At 44.3% G+C, this 22,169-nt stretch overlaps 2 protein-coding genes across 2 annotated transcripts; both read right to left on the bottom strand.

Annotated features, from left to right (window-relative positions):
* Positions 1-123: 123 nt before the first annotated feature.
* Positions 124-21,948, bottom strand: LOC115367023 (uncharacterized). The gene is made up of 7 exons (XM_030062717.1): positions 21,577-21,948; positions 16,443-17,231; positions 15,319-15,818; positions 8,487-8,667; positions 6,678-7,615; positions 2,113-2,341; positions 124-1,404 (listed from the first exon to the last, which is right to left on the bottom strand). The coding sequence occupies exons 2-7, from the start codon at positions 17,016-17,018 to the stop codon at positions 547-549; spliced, it is 3,282 nt and encodes a 1,093-aa protein (XP_029918577.1). The 5' UTR covers positions 17,019-17,231; positions 21,577-21,948; the 3' UTR covers positions 124-546.
* p2ry10 (P2Y receptor family member 10) lies at positions 5,699-11,424 on the bottom strand. The gene is made up of 4 exons (XM_030061524.1): positions 11,124-11,424; positions 8,759-9,173; positions 8,487-8,667; positions 5,699-7,615 (listed from the first exon to the last, which is right to left on the bottom strand). The coding sequence occupies exons 2-4, from the start codon at positions 8,941-8,943 to the stop codon at positions 6,674-6,676; spliced, it is 1,308 nt and encodes a 435-aa protein (XP_029917384.1). The 5' UTR covers positions 8,944-9,173; positions 11,124-11,424; the 3' UTR covers positions 5,699-6,673.
* Positions 21,949-22,169: the final 221 nt, after the last annotated feature.

Below are 22,169 nucleotides of genomic sequence, written 5' to 3'. Positions count from 1 at the left end.
CAGTAACTCCTGAGTCATTATGCTATTTCATGACAACCTGGCTTATCATAAAAGCATACTGCCAAGTCATTTGATGGAAGAGAAGTTGGTCTGGTTTAGTGTGAGAAACTATTCTGTTCACAGGTTATACACCCACATTTGACCCCCATTTTACTGAGATCTCCGACAAGCTGAGCAATATAACTGGTCCACGGGCTTTCCAGTGTATTTCCTGCAGGATCTCAGAATAGCCAGCAGAGCTCATCCTTCATAACAGGAACAGCTCACTCCTCACCCGTACAAATTTAGAAAGAAGAGAAAACTTTTTATTGAGAAGTAGTTCATGTGTTATGTGTATAATTTATTGTTTGACACACAAGCTCCCCCTTTCTCAGAGTTATAAATGCAAATTAGTTTTTCTTGGTTACTCCTATTTGCATTTAATTAGCTTCCAGGGATGCATTACCTCAACATTTTAATTCTTAACTACTTTATGAATCTCAAAGGGCTTTAGTGGTTGAGATTATAACGTCGGTAATTGGACAGCAAGCCCCAAAGCGTCTTAGTCTATTCATCCTGCAAGTCTTTACTGTCCCCAGTGATGCAGGACATGCGCCTGGTGAAAGCCAAGCTCTCTGGTATCTCCGTCCTGCTCAGCCGTCTCCTGAACTCATCAGTTGTGAAGTAATAAATGAGCGGGTCGAGGCCGGAGTTAAGGCTGGCCAGGCAGAGCGTGACGGGGTGACACCGCAGGACCAGCTCCCTCAGGGTGCAGCTGCTCAGGGCGTTGGCCTTGGCCAGGAAGTCCAGAGGCAGGGTGACGTGGTAAGGAGCAAAACACAGCAGGAACAGCACAGCACAGCTCAGCACCATCCTCAACGCCCTCCGCTTCTCCCCTTGGTCATGCACCGCGCGTCCTGTCGCTTCCCGCAGGCTGCCAGCAGTCAGGCAGGTGCAGGCCAGCACGAGGACCAGGGGGACGACAAACCCCACCAGCTCGGCCGTGACCAACAGGGCCCAGGCAGCCGGGGTGCTCACTCTCCGCAGGGGCAGCTCTGAGAAGCACACCGGCTCAGAACCAGGCGCAGGGCTGGAGCTGGGAGTAGGGTGAGGGCCAGCAGTGGTGGGACTCGGGGCGAGGTCATGTTCGTAGTTGGGGTTCCTCAGCAGAGGGAAGGGCAGACAGGCAAGACAGACTAGCAGCCAACCAATGGCACAAATACACACGTCTCCTTTCTTCCTGGATGAGCTGTACCTCAGCGGTCGCATGATGAGCTCACAGCGCCGCACGCTCACACACACGAGGAAGAAGATGGAGGCGTACATGTTGACATACTTCAGGTAGAAGCAGAACATGCAGAGGGGATGGCCAAACGGCCAGGTGTGTTTTAGGTAGTAGTAGATCCGCAGAGGCAGAGAGAGCACCTGAGGAGACCAGAGAGTCATCAGGACGGTACAAAGGAAACAGCAAATGAACTCAATTGTTTTTGTTTGTTTTTTCATAGCAGCCATTTTGACATGAGATAGCAGGGTAAACACAGGTGTTAACTAACTTTTCATGAACAAAACATGAATTAAAGTCATGTAATACCTGTGTTTACCTGCTATTTGTGTCAAAATGACTGCTGTGAAAGAAGTCTTTTCCCAGGGACTGACACAATGGTTTCTTTGGATACAGCACAAATGGCTGAATGATATATTGCAATTATTTTGACAGATATTGTGGTTGGTAATTTTGCATCATAATTTTCATTTTCACTGATCTGGGCATATGACTTGTAGGCCAGGGGCTCCGCAGCATCATAATACTTCATTTCTAACATTTTGCCCCACATTTTGCCTTTATCAAAAAATTGCAGCTTCTGAGATTTGGATATTGCACTTGGTCATACTGGCCGAAAGATCAGTTGATTGTTTAGCCCTAATACAGAGTGGTTACTTTTAGTCTAAGATAAAGACAGGAGATGAGGAAAAAATAGCCAGTCCACACTGAAGAGGGCATATGCAGAATAGGGAATGACAACAGTAAAGGATTGTTATATCCTGTCATAATCAAACCAACAATTATGAGTGACAAAACCTTATAAAACATACAAATATAATGTATGAACAAAAGCGTGGGAAGGTTTTCACCTGCAGCAGGTCAGCCATAGCCAGGTTCATCATGAAGACCACAGCTTTTTTAGTTTCTTTGACATATACCCGGAATATCCATAGCGCTATCACATTACCCAGCAGGCCCGGTGCCAAGATCACGCTATAAACCACAGCGTACACATGGTGCTGGTAGCTGCGTAGGTCTTCATCATCACCGCAGCTGTGGTTGGCTACTTTCATCTTGGGCAAGGAGCCTCCACCCCACAGACAACACAGTCAGCGCCACCCGCCGCCTCGTTGACCGATGAAGAGCTTGAAAAAGGGAAGCGTCTTATGATCAGTCATCTGGGGACAGGCCTGCATGTGTGTCCATGTTGTCCACTGTTAGGAGTTCATGATCCATCCAGCTCTGGTCCAGTTGTGTAAGAAAACCACATCTGGGACAGAGGAGTTGTCCTCTAATGTAGTCTGTGTGTGGTTTGTGTAAATCTACTGTGCTGGTCCTGGTCCGGCGTTTGTCTTCTCCCGGTTCAGGCTCATTTAGTCCCAGTAACACTGCTGCTGGTCGAGGGGATTAGAGATAATAAGTGAGTCAACACACAGACATTTCCAGAAACCTGAGACTCAGTAATCATATCCAAAATCCTCAGATCAGAAAGGATTCATGCCTAAATGTCTCCAGCAACGAAGTCTATCAGTGTTCATGAACCTTGTAAAAGTGGCAGCATGTTTTGCATCTTGTTTCCTCATAACTCTATAGCAGGTAAAATCCTGGTATGGACAAAGAACTTGTTCTTCATTAGACAAACATTTTATTGTACTCAGTCACACACACACACACACACCGATGCCCGGGTCACGCTTCACAACTCTGAAGCTGTGTCTTTGTGCGTTTACAGCGTTCGTGGCGGCATTCAAATGAGCAAAGCTGCAGATGAACTCCCACAAAGCACTCAGTGTTGGGCCCCTCCACCTGCAGGATACAGTAACTGCTGCAGCTCACAGTGTGAAACGCCTCAAAGGAGAGGGTGAGTGAAACCAGAGCGGTTAGCGAGACCAGAACAAGGCACGCTTGCTCTGTGCATCAATTACAGGGAACCAGCGAAGTGTTAACTTCTGAAATGAGAAATCTGCCATTTGAAAAAACGTGAGTGTGACACTTGGCCATGGCCAAACCACATGAGACATGATGATGACACGATGAGAAATGTCAGTACATTCGTTAAATAAAACAGAAAACAAAAGAACGAAGAAAGAAAAGTGCCAATCCAAGTGTTTTGCTGGGAAAATGATTGTGTGATTATCTGATATTCTAATGATTTTCTAGCTCAAGCGGGTGTAGCGGTTTAAAGTTGCACTTCATGGCAAAGGTGTGATATACGCATCCTTGTCATGGCGCTTGGTGTGAATTCGAATCTTTTGAAACTAGCAGTTACTCGACTATTACTTTGCATCTGCATATTTCCTGACTGCTGACTGACAGTAAACTGCTCCCCTCTGCTCTGTCCACAAGACATGCCTCTCAGGGAGGACGTTAACGAGCAGAGGAGTTTTTGGAGAAGGACGGAGGGGATTTTGGACGGATTGAACATTGGCTCGGTGCCCCGTGCAGCTCTGGATTAGCAGATGTAAACTCTGTATCCATTCTCCACCCTCTGATTGCCTTTTGTCCCGCTTCACAGTCCTCAGAAGTCACTCCCATCAGACCCTGCGTCTCCAGCGTGCCTCTAGCTCCGGTGACCTTTGACCCTTTGCGGGATTTTTTTCCTCCATCAGTTCAACTTTATCTCTCATTCTTTCTCGCTATGTGTCACTCACTCCCCTCGCTATTGTTGCACTCTTTGCCAAGAAACTGCTGTACGCCGTCAGTATGATTGTAAATAACCTCTCAGCAGGCCGTTCCCTCCTCTGGCCTACAGCAGTCGCCTCACTGGTGTTGAAAAAATCATATTATTATTATTATCATTATTAGTATTATTAGTATTATTATTATCCTTATTGTTAACAAGTCATTTTAAGTCCTTTACTCGAAACAAATGAAAAAAAAAATCACACTTGTTTCCAACACTGATCAATTTGTCTCCATAATTTCCTTGAATTAAGTTTAATTTTTGTGAGACTAGTGAGCTGATCTTCCTTATTCTGCCTTGTTTCCACATGTTTATACTTGTAATTTGAATTAAAGGGCATCATTTCATCCCACTGACAGAGTTTTGCACTTGTTGTCAGAAAAAAAAAAAAGATTTTTTTTTAAGGACTAAATATGAAACTAAACGACATGTTAAGATGGTGTTTACCTTTTTTTTTTTTTTTTTTTTTCCGTGCAGTATTTATTTAACTGTATGAAAAGCCTTTGTTTCATAGACTCCTACTCAGATACTTCCCTATTGTATTAATCACCAGGTGTTTGCCAGTGGAAACTCAGCATTTTGTCGGCTGTGATTCATCTGCCTGTGGGTTGTGAGCATGTCAACGGCATCCAGCCCCCCAGCCCCCCCACGTGCACTGCCACAAGACACAAGACAGGTCCCATTTGAAACACAGATTACACAGACACCAGGATGGACAGATGAAGGAACACACACACACACATACACACACACACATGCATATACACACTCACTCCTACATAACCGGCATTCCACACATTGGAGAAACACATGAGGTCTCCCATGAGGCGTGACTCTACAGTTAAAGTATCCCCTCCCTCCCTCCCTCCCTCCCTCTCTCTCTCCCTCCCTCCCTCCTTCTCTCTCTCTCCGGCTCACACTCAGAGTCACAAACTGTATGCGGAGCAACAGATAAGCGTTTACAGTATTGATAACAAATGGCTTACCTCTGTTGTGAAACGCCGCTCTGGATGTCTCGGATTGTTTTCACGCCGCAGGCAAAGGGCAGAGCTGTGAGGCATCAGGCACCACACTTGGCCCCTGGACCCTCCTCCCTCCCTCCCTTGACTAAAATGAAATACCATTCACTTTTCTTTTTTTTTTTTTTTTGTCCCGCCCTCGCTTTCTTTCCCTCTTTGTCTTTTCTTTTCTCAGTTATTCCATTTCTCTCTCTGTTATACCTGTTTCTTTTTTCAGCATTTCTTTTCCTGTCTGTCACCCGGTTACCAAGTTTCGAAGTGTGTGCTCCCTCTCTCGCTCTCTCTTGTTCTCCCTCTCTCTCTCTCTCTCTCTCTCTCTCTCTCTCACTGTCTCAACACTGAAAGTTTTAGCATAGACAGGGCTTCCTGTGTGGGAGTGGTTTAAGATCATTTTTGATGCGAACATACTTTGCTATGCTTTTAAGCTCTATGTCAGTTTAACATTGTCCACTGGCAGGCTCTGGCTTTTCTTGTTTTGGTGATGATGTTTCATGATCCTGACCGCAGTGAAGAGGATGCTTTTAATCCGCTCTGTTTATTCTGATTAATCTATGCTGCTTTCTCGCTGACAGCTCAGTTTCTCGCTTTTATTTTTGGTCCACAGTTCCATTTTAAAAGATCGAAGAGGAAACTTAGAGTACAGTATTGCTGAACGTGGGACGGGACTGACAACATCACCATATCAACCACATAAATAAATACAAGAACATACATTTAAAAAAAAAAATGTTTATTGGCATCTACGAACACTGTGAAAGTCCCCATCTTCCTTTCTGTGTCATATTTCATCACTTGCTAATTTAAGAAATTAAAATAGCAGCAGGGGGATGTAATGCTGGATGTGGAGTGTGATCACGAGAAGAGACAAGGGGAGCTGTTCGGGTGTGCAATGCAAACACCTGGGCTTTTCCCCCACTGAAGGATGGGTAGCATATTTGGGGTTACCAGAAATGTGTGTGCGTCTGTGTGTGTATGTGCATGCAGAAGTAACAGTTCAACTGCCAACCTCAAAGCCTGGCAGTTACCGTTTTTTTTTTTGTTTTTTTTTTGAGAGCTGCTGCAACTGCTGCCAACTGTCTTCGCCACTCAGCACTGTGAAAGGAAGTACAGTGAAAACTATGCTGGCACCTGTCTGCATTTATTTTGCTGCAACACAAAAGGAAACCTCTGTTGTGAAAGACGCTTTGTGGAAAAAGAACTGACACGAAAGCCAGCGCTGAAAATAACAAAGATGGCACATGCTCGCTTTAATTTGCATTCATGCTCATTTACAGTTTTGTACGTTTGCAGTTTATGATCGTCATGCACTATCATTGCCATTTGCAAAGACAACACAAACTGTGACGCAGTCAAAGATAAGCATAACCACCTTCTCCACAACCCGCAACATTGATAAGACTACGTAGCAGACAAGACAGATTATGTGTATTTGTACAAAATGATTGAAACGAGCCCACACACCGTTTCCGGTGCGTGTCAAAGATTTGTTTGTGCTAAAGCAGAATCCGCAGGGAGTATCATCACTTTAAGGGCAGACAGTTCTTGGGTCAGTTTGTTGTAAGACAGCTGTCACATGGAGAGAGGTCATCTCCTTCTGGGAAATCCTGCTGTTGTCCAACTTTGCTCTTGCCAAACATCATGGAGGTGCATCCGTTTGACATGAGAACAGGAGTTATATGTCTTAGCTAGGCCACCCTCTGAGGGAAAGCAGATGTCTCTGAGCATCACTCACTCCCTGTATGAGGAAAAGCTCTCCATGCTCATGAGTCTTTGCTGTGTAGAGGGCCTGGAAGAGGAGATGGTCGGGGAGGAGATGAGCGAGGAGGTGAAGGAGGAGGTGCGTCGGGTTAGGTGCGACCTGAACTCGGCTGTCAGAAAGTAGTAGAGCAGTGGGTTGAGGCAGCAGCTCATGCTGGCCAGGCACAGGGACACTGGGTGGAACTGACGCACGGCCAGCCTCGTGGCACAGTGGGACACGATGTCCTGCGACACCATGAGGTAGAGCAGGAAGTTGAGGTGGTACGGGGCAAAGCAGAGCAGGAAGAGGGCAAAGCAGCTCAGCACCATTCGCAGGGCACGCCGCTTCTCTTTGTCTGCCTGTGTGTCCAGTGACTTGTCTGACTGGCAGGCCGAGGAGGAGAGCGAGCGGAGGGGGCGGCGGGATGAAGGGCTGACCAGGGGGGGGCTCTGTGGCTCCGTGCTCTGTCTCTGGTTGAGGGAACGGGCAATGCGGATGGAGCTGTAACTGATTCCAACTAAAGGAAGCACAAAACCAAAAAGCTCACCGAGAGTCATGATGGTGATTGCCAGAAAGAGGGGCAGCTGACGTGTGGGCAAGTCCTTAAAACAGCCAGATTTGGGCGGGCTGGGGGTGGTGCTGGGGACTGACGTGAAACTGGAGCTTGTATACAAGGGGGAAGCATAGAGTTTGGTGAAAGCTATGGGACCCTGAGTAGAGGTGACATCCAGGGAATAGGACATGGTGTTGCCTGCACTTGCAGCTGCACGGACACTCAAACTGCTGCTGCTCCTCACCAGAATGAAAGGTGAGCAGCCCAGACCGACCACCAACCACACCACGACGCTGATCAGCAGGTCATAGCGTCGCCTCCACCGGCGGGCAAAGAATGGATTGAGCAGGAACACACACCTCTGTAGGCTAATACACACCTGGGAACAGAGGGATCAGACAAAATAAAAACATGACTCGAGGTTCACAGCAAATGTTACAGCTCATAGTCACAGGGAGTGAATGTAACCATTTCGGCAGGAGCCAAGGGCTTCAAATCATCCAGACATCGTGGCTGCTGTTTACAGAACCACATGGCCGTTTGTTGGATTTTCTTATTGTCATCTAATCTTTCTTATTGGCTGCTTACCAGACAACCTCCACAAGGGTCTCTAACACAAGTGTCTGCTGCTGTTGACCTTTTCTGCTGTAGTTATTTCTATTGTACTTTTCAACCACCGGCTGCCAAAGTTTGACCACGTTGCGGGTGGGGCTTATATAAGAAAAAGGTGACATTATCTCCTGAACACTTTGTGCTATTGCAACCCGGTTTGGTGGTAGCACCCTCCAGGCTGAAAACTAAAGGGGATAGCACCTTTGAGACTCGAAGTCTGGTGGTTTTCAAAGTGTGAAAACACTGTCAGCTCTGTTTTGGTGACACTGTCAAACAAGGTCATTAAGGCTTGATATATAGCCTAATACTGATCTCATAAACTGTTGACAGACATGCCAACACATCACTACCTTATGTTAAATATTGTAAACATGATATTTGTGGTGGCCTTAAGGTGCTGATTTTGTGTTTTGCAGATTCGCATTAATGCAATCAAAAGCTGAGGTGTGCATCTTTGAAAAAGCTGCTGAAAACAAGACATAATGGTACATATTGTATTGAGCTGTGAACTGTGATGAGCGTGACTGGTGAAAAATGCATTCCAGTGGTTTGGAAACCTTTTTTTTTTTTTTTTTTTTTTTTTTTGAAGTCCCTCGACCTCAAGGTGAATCGCGGTCTGGCTTTGTGAGACAACTTACCAGAAAGACGATAGAGGCGTACATGTTGAGGTATTTTAGGTAGAAGCAGAACAAGCAGACGATGTTTCCAAAGGGCCACGTGTGTGTGAAGTAATAGTAAATCCTGAGAGGCAGAGAAAGGACGTGGGCCAGGTCTGCTAACGCCAGGTTTATCATGAAGATGACAGCCTTGGTCTTCTTGCTGTGGGGCGGTGAAACAGAGGAGGTTATCTCTGTCAAGCTGTACATTGTAGGCTATGTGTGTGTGGGAGCACATGCTTGTGTGAGTGTACCTTATATGTCTGCAGAGAACCCAGAGTGCGATAGTATTGAGCAGGAGTCCAGGCACAAAGATGAGAATGTAGAAATAGGTGTACAGCTGATCCATACGTTCCTCCCAGCTGGTCATATTGTGGCCACACGGCGAGGAGGAGTTACCCAGAGTCCCCCCCGACGAGCCAGACTTATTCATTGTCATTCACTCTCTCACACAAACCCTGATGACATAATTCAACAAAACACAGCATGCAGAGACCCTTTCTTGTGGTCAAAGACAAAAGAAACGAGAGAGATGATGCCAGCCTTCTTCCCACACATGTATTTTTTACATTATCAGAGGAGTGATGGTGTCTTTGTGAATTGTGCCAAATTGACTTCTTCCCAGTCATAGGCAGTCCGTCATCTTTTCACTCATCTGTGACACAACACCTGCAACAGAACAACACAGGGCTAGGAATTAATACTCCAACAACATTTTGACACATTTCAGGCAGAATTGTTCCAAAAGAAATACGTATCAAGCTGACCCATCGAAAAAACGTTTTCTCTTTTGAGCTGTACTTTGCTTAGGTATAAATGACAGGAAAATGCAGCAAATCCAACCCAGATGCAGGACAAAATACATTTGCAATAAGAAAAAGAGTGAATGTCTGCACACTAAACGCATTCTTCCAGATGTTATTTTCATGCCGCATGTGAAGAACATACAGGATACATGCACAGCGCACAAACCATCCTATCAACAACAGCTATCATAAGATACCACCAAACTTCCTGTAGATATAGATAACATGATAACGTTAACTACAGACACATGGTTTATTCCTTTTACGAAATTAACCAACAATGCAAGGGCAAGGCCTGTTATGCCCTTGCAATGCTGATTATTTTATTAGATATAAACGTGTTAACCAGCTATGCAAGTTCATATTAGGGTTACAATACTCATTATTTCTCAGAAATTGTAGACCTATTATCCACTTGCAATGTTGATTATTTTGCTAAGATATAAACATTTTTGAGAGTGTTTCATGTGTACTTATATGCTGTGCTGTAGGCATACCATTACTTGAATACCACCAGCATTATCAAGCATATCTGGTAATAAATCAGAGACCCTGTCTGCCTGTCCAGAGATTACAGTAGGAAATGTCTGGGAGAACGGGAGAGCAGTAATTCTGTTTATCAACCGAAACATCACTCTTCCTCCTGCCATCAAGACAAGACCAACACCCTTCCTCTGCTGGCCTCTGAGAGGGAAGAGAGAGCACAAACTGCAGCTTCTGCTCGTTTGTTTTACTTTTGACCAGCTTTATCTCTCACTACTATAGGCTGTTCGGACTGTCCATCTTCTACAGAGAGCCAACAGAGCAACTTTACATTGTAGGTGTGTAGCTGGTAGGTCATGGGGCAACTTTCTGTGGTAACTCTGGTGGGTTACAGGGTCAATTGCAGCGTCTCAGTTTTGTTGCTTTAACCACATGGGGGGTTTTTTCTCATTTTTTTTTTCTCAGTGTTTATCTGTCTGTCTCACGGTGTCTTTTCTTCCAAGTCTTAAAGGCAGACAAAGGGGACGGCACCCCCACCTTGTCATGATGTGGCAAATAATGATGAACAACACTCAGTCTTCAAAATAATCCAACTTAAAAATGTCTCTGGAGTTTGGGATAAGTCTTTTACCCCGTCACAACCCAAACTACAAGAGCATTTCAATCTGCTTTTGTTTTTTTTGTTTTTTGTTTGTGTGTGTGTGTGTACATTTGACATCAAAACATTAAATTCAAGACAGGCATCTAAGAATGTTCCATTATTTCTGTGGGTTATTAGACGTAGCATGAACCCGAGGGGTTTTATACTTCAGCTTCGTCCTTAACACTAATAAACAAGGTGCTGCACGGTGCAGACTGCATAGTCTGCCTTTAAAGCAAAACCAATAGGAGTCTTTGAAACGGTTACTTCAAATAATGGCGCAATAACATGATCAATGTTGCCTAATTAAGAGAAAAAGGAAAGACTTCACAAGTAAACTCCTCCTTTGCCTTAGGACTACCATTTTTATTTGCCATTTTTATCATTTGTAACTCCTCTCTTGACGTTAAGCACCTTGCACGGCACATGTGTATAAAAGCTGCAATGAAAAAAAAATCTGACTAATTCATCATAAATTTTCAATAACTAACATGACTTTAATAATGCCTGCAAAATGATCATAAGTGCACAGTGACTGATTTGCCTCAGGCACTATGCAAAAGAGGACATACACTAATAGCAAACCACCTGTCATAAGCAAAATGTGAAGCACAAAAGCCTCACAGTCAGTAAAAGCACAAATGCCTCACAGGCAGTATTTCTGTGCCAACAAAGTGACTGTGGTGTTACCTTGTGCTTTGCCTTCCTCCTAGATGGTCAGCATGGGTGGAGGGGAAAGGTCAGTGACCGCATGCTCCTGCTGCAGCTCAGCTTCACACTCCTCGGTAAACAGCAGAAAAATGACACACACACTCACACGGTCCTCTTCGCGCGCCAGTGAGCCTTGCAACAACCAGCTGGATAGAGCAACAGAGGAAAACACTTGAACAAGATTGCAGCAGTCCACCGGTGATGCTGGAGGGTGTTTGCATGTGTTTGTGTGCGTGTGTGGGTGGGTGCGTCAGGCTGTTTCTGGTGCAGGTTGCTCGCCGTCTGAGCGGGCTCTCGGAGTCACAGTAACGATAGGAAGTGGTTCTTAGAGCAATAGCTCTGCCCTCATGTCTGTGATGGTGTTATTACACCATTAGATACGTCATTCTTCTGCAAAAACTCAGAAAGGGGTATACAGGTAAACAGGAAGGAGGGCATGCAGATAAACACATATGAACTGCACAGGAGTGGCAGACAGACTCACAGACAGATAAACTGACATCAGTTCCTTTTACCTCTAAAAATGGCTTATAAATACTGCAGCAGTTTTTTTGTGGTCAGAGGACAATGCAAAGACTGTTGGCACTGTTGTCGTCTACCCACGATGTTGTTTTGCAGGTACTCAGATTCTTAGAAATCTAAGACCTCACCTCATGGTCTCTGGCAATTAATCTCCATGAAATGTTTAATAAGACATCTGGCCAACTATTCTCGCAGTTTCCATGCTGCAGTTTTGTTCTGTGTTCATTTTTATTCTGGAAAAATGCAGTTAGTCATCTGCTTCCCCTTATCAGATATTACACTTCCCCCTTTCTTCAACTGTAGGTCAAAACCTCAGTGTTTGATACAAGACAAGGTGGTTTTGCATGTTAACTCTCACGTATGTATCATTTCATGTGTTTTAGTCATTTTATATATAGATCTCCACTGTCCTGTGGCTGATGAATGAGAGCAGTAGCTTCTCTGTACTGGTGTGAGCAGACAGAGCTGTTGGAGAGTAAGCTCTGCACGTGATTTCTTGAAAGGAGAACCATGGTTCAGCAAAGGCCTCATGCTTTTATCCACCCTTTCATTTTCACACCTCCAAATGCACAGGAGATCACACCTAGAGAACAGCATGCCACCACCTTGATGTTTTGACCTGTTTTGTTCTAGCTCAAAGCCAAAATGTGAACTTCTGTGCCGCAATTGTGAATTTACCTAGTTTCCTGATTCATATCATATCATTTTTATGTACAGGAAGGACAGCTACTTCATTACAGACATTATAGACAGAAATGGCAGAGTCAGGAAAATAAATTTAAGTGCAACTATAAAGAGGAACACAGGATATTTTTACCTGAATGGGGGAATTTTATTTATTTTTATTTTTTTTGCGGAACGAAATGGGAAACGCTTTTGCTTGTTATGCCAGACTTCACTGTCAAACCTGGAGCATCATTTGACCTCACTTCATGCTGACATGGCCCAGGTGCTTTCCAAAGCCATTGAACTTTGAAAGCACAATGTAAATGCGTTGAAATGTCAGTCAGAGAAGCAGCCTCTCTCTTTTTTTTTTTTTTTTCAGAGATGTTGTTTCTATCCTCACTCCTAAAATCAACAATTTGGATTTGTGTCACACCTGCAGCTGTCATGGCACGCCACTGAACTGAGAACATCAGATATTAACAACTCAGTTGAAACATGGTACATGATGCATGAATCTCGAGAAATGGCAGTATTTCAGCATTTCACTATGAAGATGACAGACTTAATGTGTTTTGAGAGAAGTGAAGAGAAGAGCAAAGTTTTGGAAAATTGTGCCTACCGACAGATCCCAGATACAGATAATGTTTGGATGAACTTAAATCTGTCAATCTTTTTTTTTTTTTTCCCGCACTGATACAAATGAAGTTAAGACATTGTTCTGTTCTTATCGATACACGTGTGAAAGTGTTGCCTCGAGTGGCCACAAGTGAGAACAAGGATAATAAAGGTGAGAAAAGACCTGTGAAAACTGTTAGATTGCTATGTGATTAGGCCTACATATAAGGGACGGTTGCTGCTATAGTGTGGGCATGCATGTGTTGTGCAGCTCTTCGCAATGGTGTAGGACGTAGGATGTTGGCCACCCCTGCAATAGCTTGGTTTGGTTTAGAAAATGAGTTTTAGATCCACCACATGGCCACTAGAGGTCACAACAGGCCAATACAAGGAGGTTTTTTTTTTTTTTTTTTTTTTTTCCTCATGAGCAGCAAACAGCATTTTGTCCTGCTTCAGTCAGGAGGGCGGAATGCTCTTTTCAAGAAGGCATTTTCTGACATAAGACAAATTGAGGGTATGTTATTTAGAAAGTACACTTCTCTTAGTGTTGTAAGTTTTTGGGCCACATTTTTAACATGAACCAGTCAAGAGGTTCAAGAGGGTCGGGTCTCGCATATCTTTCTTCACTCCCACTGTCTTATTTCCTGACCTAGTTCCACTCCAGTGTTGCACCTCCACTCTGCCACCCCTGACCCAAATCCTCCAGTCCCTCCACTGTTGTCTCTCTGGCTCTGCTGGTAGATACACATGGCCACATCACTCACTTTAGAGAGGCCTACTAGGATTACTAGATCTCGGTCTCTCTCTTTCTGCCTCTCTATTTCTACATGCCACTGTAGCAGGTATCCTAGACTTCAAAATGTCCATTCCCTAGTGAGGTCATGTCTCTGTTACCATCTGTACCTCTGTATGTCTCCGTGAAAGGATAGATAAACAACTTGGAATAACATACTATGTAATGTCCCAGATCAAGTTATCTTCCCTTCTCCAGCAAGTCTATATTATGCATACAGAAACATGAGGCAGAGCACGCTGGTGGTCCTCTATAGCTCAATGTAAAGACTATGGCATTACCCTGCCAGGCTTAGTCCCCATGGGGCCGACCATGATGACAATTAATGCAATCATGGCATACTATAGGGCACTTTGGATGAAAGCAAGCAGATGGCCCATGAGGACACACAAAGAAAATAACCGATTCAAGACAACTCAACCTCCTGGATTTGCTGACTAATCTAATGACTGTTTTGTGTTCTGAGCAACGCAACAGCTGGTATATGGTACGATTTTTTGAGTGTGGCCAACAGTGTGTGTGTCCCCAGTACTTTGGAGTGTGTGCACATTGGTGGGTGTAAGAGACTTAGAGCAGATCTGTGGTCTAAGGCCAGATTAAGACAGAGAGAATTCATTCAGAAGCAAACAATGGACCATTGCTCCAGTCATAATAAGCATTTGGCCTGTGACACAGCACACAGGCCAAGGTCCTCGCTTGGATCAGAGCTGCCCTCTGGCTCCAAGAACAAGATCACATTAGGCGTGCAGTGGAAACAAAAAAACACCTAAGTATAACAGCTCCCCTATCAGTTCAAATCCACATTCCCCCCCGACAAAAGGCTGTCGCTGTTAAGAGCGGGGTCGACTGAACCCGACGCAAGCGCGACAGGAAGACTGGAATAATAAATGCACCCACGAAAGCAGTTCAGAACAAATATTTAATGGCCTCAAACTTCAATGTGAGACACACTCAGCTCAGCAGGTCGGGGTGCTGCTGTGTTACAATAACAGTGGAACTCACCGCACTAACATTAATGTCTAAAATGATACACTGTGAAAGCTTGAACAACTTCAGACAAATTCAGGCTCAGATGAGAGTTACAAAAGTGCTCAGCGGCACATTTCAACAATGCGGAGGAAAATCTCAAATCTTATTCTCAATCCAGTGCATTTGTATGTGTGTGTGTGTGTGTGTGTGTGTCTGCGCGCGTGTGTGTATGTGTGGGTACATTTAAGCCTGAGTGATACTATATGTTTGAATTCTTTTATAAGCTCCATGGCCCTGGTCCATCACAGCTGTCCCGGTATAGCTGGGTCTCTGGTCCCTTAGTCTCTGTCATCATAAATACACAAACACAGATACACACATTCCTCCACTCTCCGATGGTGGTTAATCCGTAAAGCCCGGGCCATACCTCAGGACTTACCTCAGGACTTAACTAATCTGCTCAGTTATGTGTTTGTCACTTCCAGCACCAAACTGCTGATTGCTTTATTTTTTCAAGTCAAGCTCAAATTCGGGACTCCTGTCTTTCAAGCCCAGCCTGTCCTCATTCTCTTTCTTTTGCTCCCTTCTTCTTCCCTGTTGAGTCAGAACTGTGTCTCTGACAGCCTTGTCTCTTTGCCGTTGCTGGCCAGTGTGTTTGTGTCTCTGGTGAGGGTGTTTGCCTTGTCCTGGTTCTCAGTGTCACTGCTGTGGTGCGTTTCACTACGCAGGTTGCTCTCAGGCCTGGTCCCGGACCCCTTGCCTCCTGTGGTCAGGCTTTTCTGGAAGCTTTCTGAGGTGAAGTAGTAGACTACAGGGTCCAGGCAGCAGTTGAGGCTGGCCAGACACAGAGTGATGGGGTAAAGAGTCCGTGCAAAGCGCTCCACAGCACAATTAGCCAAGGCCTGGGTCCGCACCAGGGCATAGAGGAAGAGGATAGAATTGTACGGAACAAAGCAGATGATGAAAATGCCCAGGTGGACCAGGATCATCCTCAGGACGCGTCTCTTGCTCTCGCATCCATGGCCAGCGGACACCGGGCGACGGAGTGTCCGCAGAACCATCGAGGAACACACCAAGTTGGCCAGCAGGGGAAGCAGGAAGCCCACAATCTGCAAAGAGAGTAAGAAATGGTAACTCAAAACTTTAATTACCTGTATTATGACCCTTTGTCTCCCTCTTCTAGCACTGTGCGCAAGATGTAAGCACACTAAAACACTTTCAACTTGCTCTTACAACGAATGCCAACAGGCGAGCACCTTCTTCAAATCTTCCCGTGCAAAGACAAGAGAAGAAAAATGTTGAGTCATGAAGTCGTCAGAAAAGGTAATATCAGAAATGGGTTTGCTGCACTCAGCAAAACATTTGAGTAAAACACTATTTTTGAATGGTTGTTTCTAACTGACTAGCTAGCTAGTTATCTATTAAAATGCTTGACCCATCCTGTCTGGCAAACCAATCACTGCTAGTTGATGTAAAACGTATCAATACCTGTGTTGTGTGCCAGTGTTGGAATGCCACAGACCCTGGATTTACATACCAGGCAGTGATAGGTTTAATCAGCATTGTGTGAATTTGTTTGGCAAGAGCTTGAACGTAATGATGCTCATTTATATGGACAAATTCTGCACTGCAGCTTTAATTCAGTAAGAAATTATGCAAAACAGTTCAAAAGAGTAAATAGGATTATGTGTGCCGTTCTCAGAGCTATCTAACTAGCAGCCGCCATTGCTCACCTCGATGAAGATGGTTATTTTGGACAGGTAGGTCCTCCATGTGCTCTTGGAGAAGCCCTCAAAACAGGTTGTGGCGCGGTTGGCCCTGTTGATGGTGGAGAAGAAGGTCACCGATATCCCTCCTCCCACAATGGTCAACCACACGGCAGCGCACACCAACGCCGCGTTCCTGCGTGTGCGAATGGATCGGGAGCGGAAGGGGTAGACGATGGCCAGGAAGCGGTCTACACTGATGCAGGTGAGGAAGAGCATACTGCCATAGATGTTGGTGATGAAGGCTGTTCCCGACACCTTACACAGTTCATCTCCAAACGGCCAGTGGCGTTTAACATTGTAGAAGACCTTGAACGGCAGTGTGAAAACAAACACTAAATCCGAAAGTGCTAAATTAGTCATAAACATGGTGGTCTCATTGCGCATCTTCATCCGGAAGCAGAAGACAAAAAGGGCAGCGCAGTTGGTGATCAGGCCCAAGACAAAGACCACACTGTAAACCACCGAGTACAGATTGTACTTGAAGGAGTCATCGATGCCACAGTCCTCCATTCCCGTCTCATTCAGGACCAGGCTGGCCATGGCGAGAGCTTAGGTGGGGTGGGGGGGGGCTCCACAGATCAAGGGTTCAGTAAAACCGTCAGGAAAGGGTCGAGTCAGGGAGGATATCTGGGGAATGGGGGCGTCAGTGGGGGGTCCACCAGTCAAGCCGCCTCCTAGCCATGGTGGACATTTACACACGCCAAGTGAGGCAGAAACACTCAGGATGTACGACGACAAGCCTGGTCAATCCTCCTGTGGAGAGAAAGGAAAAAGCAGACAGTCATTTCCTCACAATAAAACTAAGAAGGGACTAAGAAACAAACAACTTCGGTTGTGCAACACAAATCGGAGCTGCACAGGGCTGTGCGCCTCAGTCCTGGTCATGCAGTATTGGAATATAGTCAACCAAAATGTGAGTGGTGTCACGTTAATGTAAAATATTGAAAAATAATATTATGATGCACACTACCCCTCTGAGTGAAACTGAACAGCATGTCTGGAGATTTTATCACAGTCCACAGAGGACAGTGATAACAGTGATTTACGCCAAGTAGCACTAAATTTAATGGTGCCGCATGTGAAAATTACTGTTTGAGAGCCAAATGTGCAGGGTACTTTTCATAAAGACATCATTCACGCAATGGCCAAAAAAAATGTTTTTCAGCAAATATACTGGGCATCATTAATTTTGTTCCCTACTATTTTCCAGCATCAGTATCCTCAACATCCCACAATGGCCTTTTAATTTTAGTCTAACACGACACACACATCACATTCTCCACAACACACGACAAGAATTTCGTCTTTTCGTCTTGAAAAAGGTGAAACACTGTGACATTGTTACTAGAACAATATTATTTATCATTATTATTATTATTATTATTATTATTATTATTATTGGTATTCATTATCAGCTATATTTATATTTCTATCCAAAAAGTGTCTCAGTCACAATCTTAACATTAAAAAAACAATGAGAGTATAAGTAATAAAAATGCATATATACAGCAGCATACTTCTCTTCACATAGAAGAGGGGGCAGAGAATGTATTAAGCTGCAGTATTAAGTATTTACCTATCAGTGTTAAATATTCTGGTATAAAATTCAGTTTTACAGGCAGTCGGCAGACATACCTTAGTTTGGCTACAACTTTCATTAGTCAACAGCTCAAGGTGGCTTCGTGCAAGAGGAACTCAGGAGAAGAACATTGTGGTCATGGAAACCTTCTGGTTTTGTGGTCAGAGTCTGAACCTGAAGAGTTTAAATGATCTGACACACTTAGTGAAAGACCTTTCGCATATGACAGTGTAGTAGTTCTATTTCTACATTTGTTTATCAAATGTAGAACAACACATGCATGTCTGTTCTTTCAGTGCAAGCAGCATTTGACTCTGTGATGTCAAAGCATGGACATGTTACAGCCACTGTAATAACAACAGATCCTAGGTTGGAGCCTACATTTGGCGCAGGCTGCACAACTGCTGCAAACTCATCTCCATCACTGGATGCAGTCTATAGTCTATGATTTTTGTGTTGCTCTAAAGTTGCTCACACCATTTATGCCTTTCCAAAATTATTTGTGATACACTGAGGCTTTGCTTGCATATTGAATGTTTACATTATTCTTGTATGACTAAGACCATGATAATTATTATCCCCATATGATTAATGAAATTTCTTTATTATTTTTTTCACAAAAAGGAAGTCTGGAAAGTCAGAAGGCAGACTGTATGTGATTAGTTTTAGCCGAAAACAATAAAATGAAGAACTGCAAACACATTTTCAGCTTATAAAAAGTGGCCCCTTCTATTGCATGCTACAAGTGCACATCTCTATGCACAATGATGTTGGATATAAAAAGGTTTTTTTTTGTTGTTGTTGTTGTTCTATTGATAGACATTAAAACATTAAGCATTTAGCTATCTATGAGAACAGCTTCAATTCTGACTTCTTGACATCTTGACATTTTGACCCAGCTAGGCAGCCAGACGTGATGACACTCCACATACCACTCCATATAGCTTTCATTCAAAATAAAAGCGGTGTTTAACTTATTTGAACAAAGATAGCATGAATTTCCCCTACTTGCTTCACCTCTCTCTCTGTGTCCAAGCTTATCTTGTGTTATGCAACAGAGCTGAACCAGCAGCGAGGCCGAGGGCTCAGCCGTGGTGGGTCTTTGGCAGTTTGTGTACAATCATGAGTGTTGCTGGATAAGTTTCTCTCTATCTCTGGTTCTGTCACCACACACACACACGCACACGCACACACACAAAGGCAAGGCTGTGAGTGTGTGCAGTCCATCAGTCCAGCCCTGTGCCAGCTGCAGTGTGACATCTTTACTGCGTTTTCACACGCCTCCCTAAAAGCCTCCACTGGCCCTTACAATACCCTCACTGTACCCTTCTGCACCACACACACGCGCACGTACACACACACTCATATAGATGCACAAGTGTGCACACATGCACACGCCCGTACATGCATGAGTCTTCACACGTTCCCTCACACACACACGGACACACTGCAGGTTCTGTATACTGTGGCTCTGTCCCAGGACCCCGACACTGCCTGCCTCATACTTGCTGATGTTGTTTCTGCAGGAAGCTGAAGCTATAGAAGTGTATTGAACTTGGCTGCTTCACAGTTTGTGTTTGAGTTGAACGAACAAGACCTACCTAACCCTACCAAAAAAAAAAGTCATGTTAAAATCTACCTGTGAGATCAAAGCACATGCGATTCTTGGACATATGTTGGATTTTATATGTGCACGAGTAAAATTTCCCCTTTCTGAAGTGAAAATGACGGCAGTTTCGCCTGTGAATTATTTCTTTGTAAGTGGAGTTCTCAAGTTTTCAAATCCACAACACACACACACACGACAATAATTTCAATGTCTTGACAAAGGTGAAATGCTCAGGTTCAGGTTCAGGTTCAGGTTCTGTCACACTGTTACTAAAAACACATTTTTCATTATTATTCTTCACTATCATCTATATTTAGATTTTCTATCCACAGAGTGTCTCATTTGCAAAGTCAACATAAAAAAAACATGAAAGATTTCACTCCAAAATAATACTGATCCATTTAGGTGGAACTATTTTGTACGAATTTGTCTTAACTCTTAACCCACAATGTCACCTTTCATGCTAGTAGTCAATATGAGAGTGTGGGTGTTTCATTTTTTTAAAAGGTAGAAAGCTCAGTCTGGGATGAAAAAACTCTTAAAATATTTCCAGACAGTACATAATAATCTCAATGTAAAAAAAAATCTCCTGTAGGGAAAAACACTTGACTAGAAACCTTCCTATCTTAAGTAAGTAAAAACTGTCACATGATGTCAGAGTACAAACAAACAAACAAACAAACGTTCACATATGAAAACCAGCATAAACCCAAAAAGTGCATGTGCTTTGACTTTACATGACTTTTTTTGTACAGACTGATTCAGAGCTACGGACAAACACACATATGACTTGTGGTTTATGCTGGAACCCATGCTCACAGGCTGAGGCATTTCATCCAGTGTATATCTGTGTGTGTGTGTGTGCGTGTGTGTATGTGTGTGTGTGTGTGTGTGTGTGTGTGTGTGTGTGTGTGAGTCAGTCTCTTGTAAAAAACCCGTGGCGGCTAAGGTCGTGGACAGCTGCAGAGTTACAGGGTTTCCCCACAGCCGGCTGCAGCAGTGACAAGGCCGGAGACTCAGGCCTCTGGGACCTGCTGCTCTAAACAGATCAGGTTCGCTCTCCGCTCACATCCAGCTGTTCCTTTCTCTCACATGTTAGCAGGACCACAGTGTGTTTAAATGGGGCACAGCAGAGCCGGCTTCCCTGCTTAACAGCAAGCCAATAAACTCAGTGATGTGGCTCAGAAACAGTGAGGAATTACTACACCTAAAATAAAATATTCACCGTGTGCACACCAGGACATGCAGTCCCAGCCCTCATTAGACCATCACGTCCTGCAGTACATACTCATTAACGCTGGTTGGTTAGTTAATCCACAGGATATTCAATGCTCTAATGCCCAAACTTGCAACACTGCAGTGATTAGTCCATTAATTAATTAAGTCCATCTACAGAAAATTAAATGACAATCATAATTCAATCATATTTCATGTGATAACTATTTACTGGTTACAAATGTATTGGTTACACCTTTACAAATGTGGTTGCTTTTCTCTGTTTCATATGGTTATTAATTGAAAACTTTGTCTTTTTGGCCACTGCTCAGACTAAATAAGCCCTTTTACGATGTGGCATGATATACATCGTTACGTTTAATGGGCATTTCTAATTATTTTGACACTTTGTGGATGAATTGATTGAGGATTCGTGGAGAGAATAATCGATCGAATCAAAACAATCATTAGTTGCAGGGAACACGTTAAGCCCTCAGTATACAGCGACCACCTACCTTAAAAAGAACAATCTACATAATAGCTATAATTATACATTTCTGGTGCCTCAAAAGTTCAACAGTGCATTCTATCACGGGAAAAGAAGCATCTGAATGTTTTTTAATCAAATTACGAAGAGATGAACAGAGTTTATGTTTTTCTTAATGTCGCGGTTGAATGTGATGGTGACAGCTCACCTCCTCGTCCCTGTGGTCCGTCAGTCTGGCAGCGGTGCGGCGGCGCAGCTGTCAAAAGAAAAACAGCACACTTTCTGACTCCTAATGTGCTGCTGAGTCTACAAGCCTGCGTCCAAGCCGTTCCTCCAACACACCGATCCTGGATGAAATTCGCCCCCCGAGTGGGAAAACCGATGAAAAAACAGTGCCCGTGTACTTTCTGCAATTAATCTTGACAACGCGCTCCCTCCACAAGAAGTGTGGACGCATCAAACCCACCGCGCCTGTTCACTCCGCAGTTTTGGTGCGTGTGTGTATATGTGTGTGTGTGTGAGAGATAGAAAGAAAGAGAGAGAGGGAGCGTGTGCGTGTGTGTTTGTGTGTGAGTGTGTGTTTGCCTGGAGGGCGGCTTGCACGGCCACAGGAAACGAGACAATAGCACCTCGGCCTGGCGAGGGGGTGTGGGGGTGGGGGGTGAATAGAGGACTGTGGAGGAAGGAGGGAGGGAAGGAGAGAGGGGACACAGGCTGGTGTCATCAGCTGCTAAATTGGAGAGCTGATGGCTGATTAGGACCGGACACATGTGTATCATAGCAACATGTGACCACTTAATT

Source organism: Myripristis murdjan, chromosome 10 (genome assembly GCF_902150065.1).
Source record: "Myripristis murdjan chromosome 10, fMyrMur1.1, whole genome shotgun sequence".
Classification (NCBI taxonomy): domain Eukaryota; kingdom Metazoa; phylum Chordata; class Actinopteri; order Holocentriformes; family Holocentridae; genus Myripristis; species Myripristis murdjan.
This window is presented reverse-complemented; position numbering and strand designations above follow the sequence as displayed.

Excerpts from the sequence above, each read along its gene's own strand:
- p2ry10 (XM_030061524.1), bottom strand. The coding sequence starts at position 8,943 with ATGACAATGAATAAGTCTGGCTCGTCGGGGGGGACTCTGGGTAACTCC. Across the intron at positions 8,668-8,758 it reads GTTCTCTGCAGACATATAAG|CAAGAAGACCAAGGCTGTCA; the intron begins GTACACTCACAC and ends ACCGCCCCACAG. Across the intron at positions 7,616-8,486 it reads ACGCCTCTATCGTCTTTCTG|GTGTGTATTAGCCTACAGAG; the intron begins GTAAGTTGTCTC and ends CTCTGTTCCCAG.
- LOC115367023 (XM_030062717.1), bottom strand. The coding sequence starts at position 17,018 with ATGGCCAGCCTGGTCCTGAATGAGACGGGAATGGAGGACTGTGGCATC. Across the intron at positions 8,668-15,318 it reads ACAAGGCTGTCAGAGACACA|CAAGAAGACCAAGGCTGTCA; the intron begins GTTCTGACTCAA and ends ACCGCCCCACAG. Across the intron at positions 2,342-6,677 it reads AGCTTTTCCTCATACAGGGA|GTGGGGTGGAGGCTCCTTGC; the intron begins GTGAGTGATGCT and ends ACTGTGTTGTCT.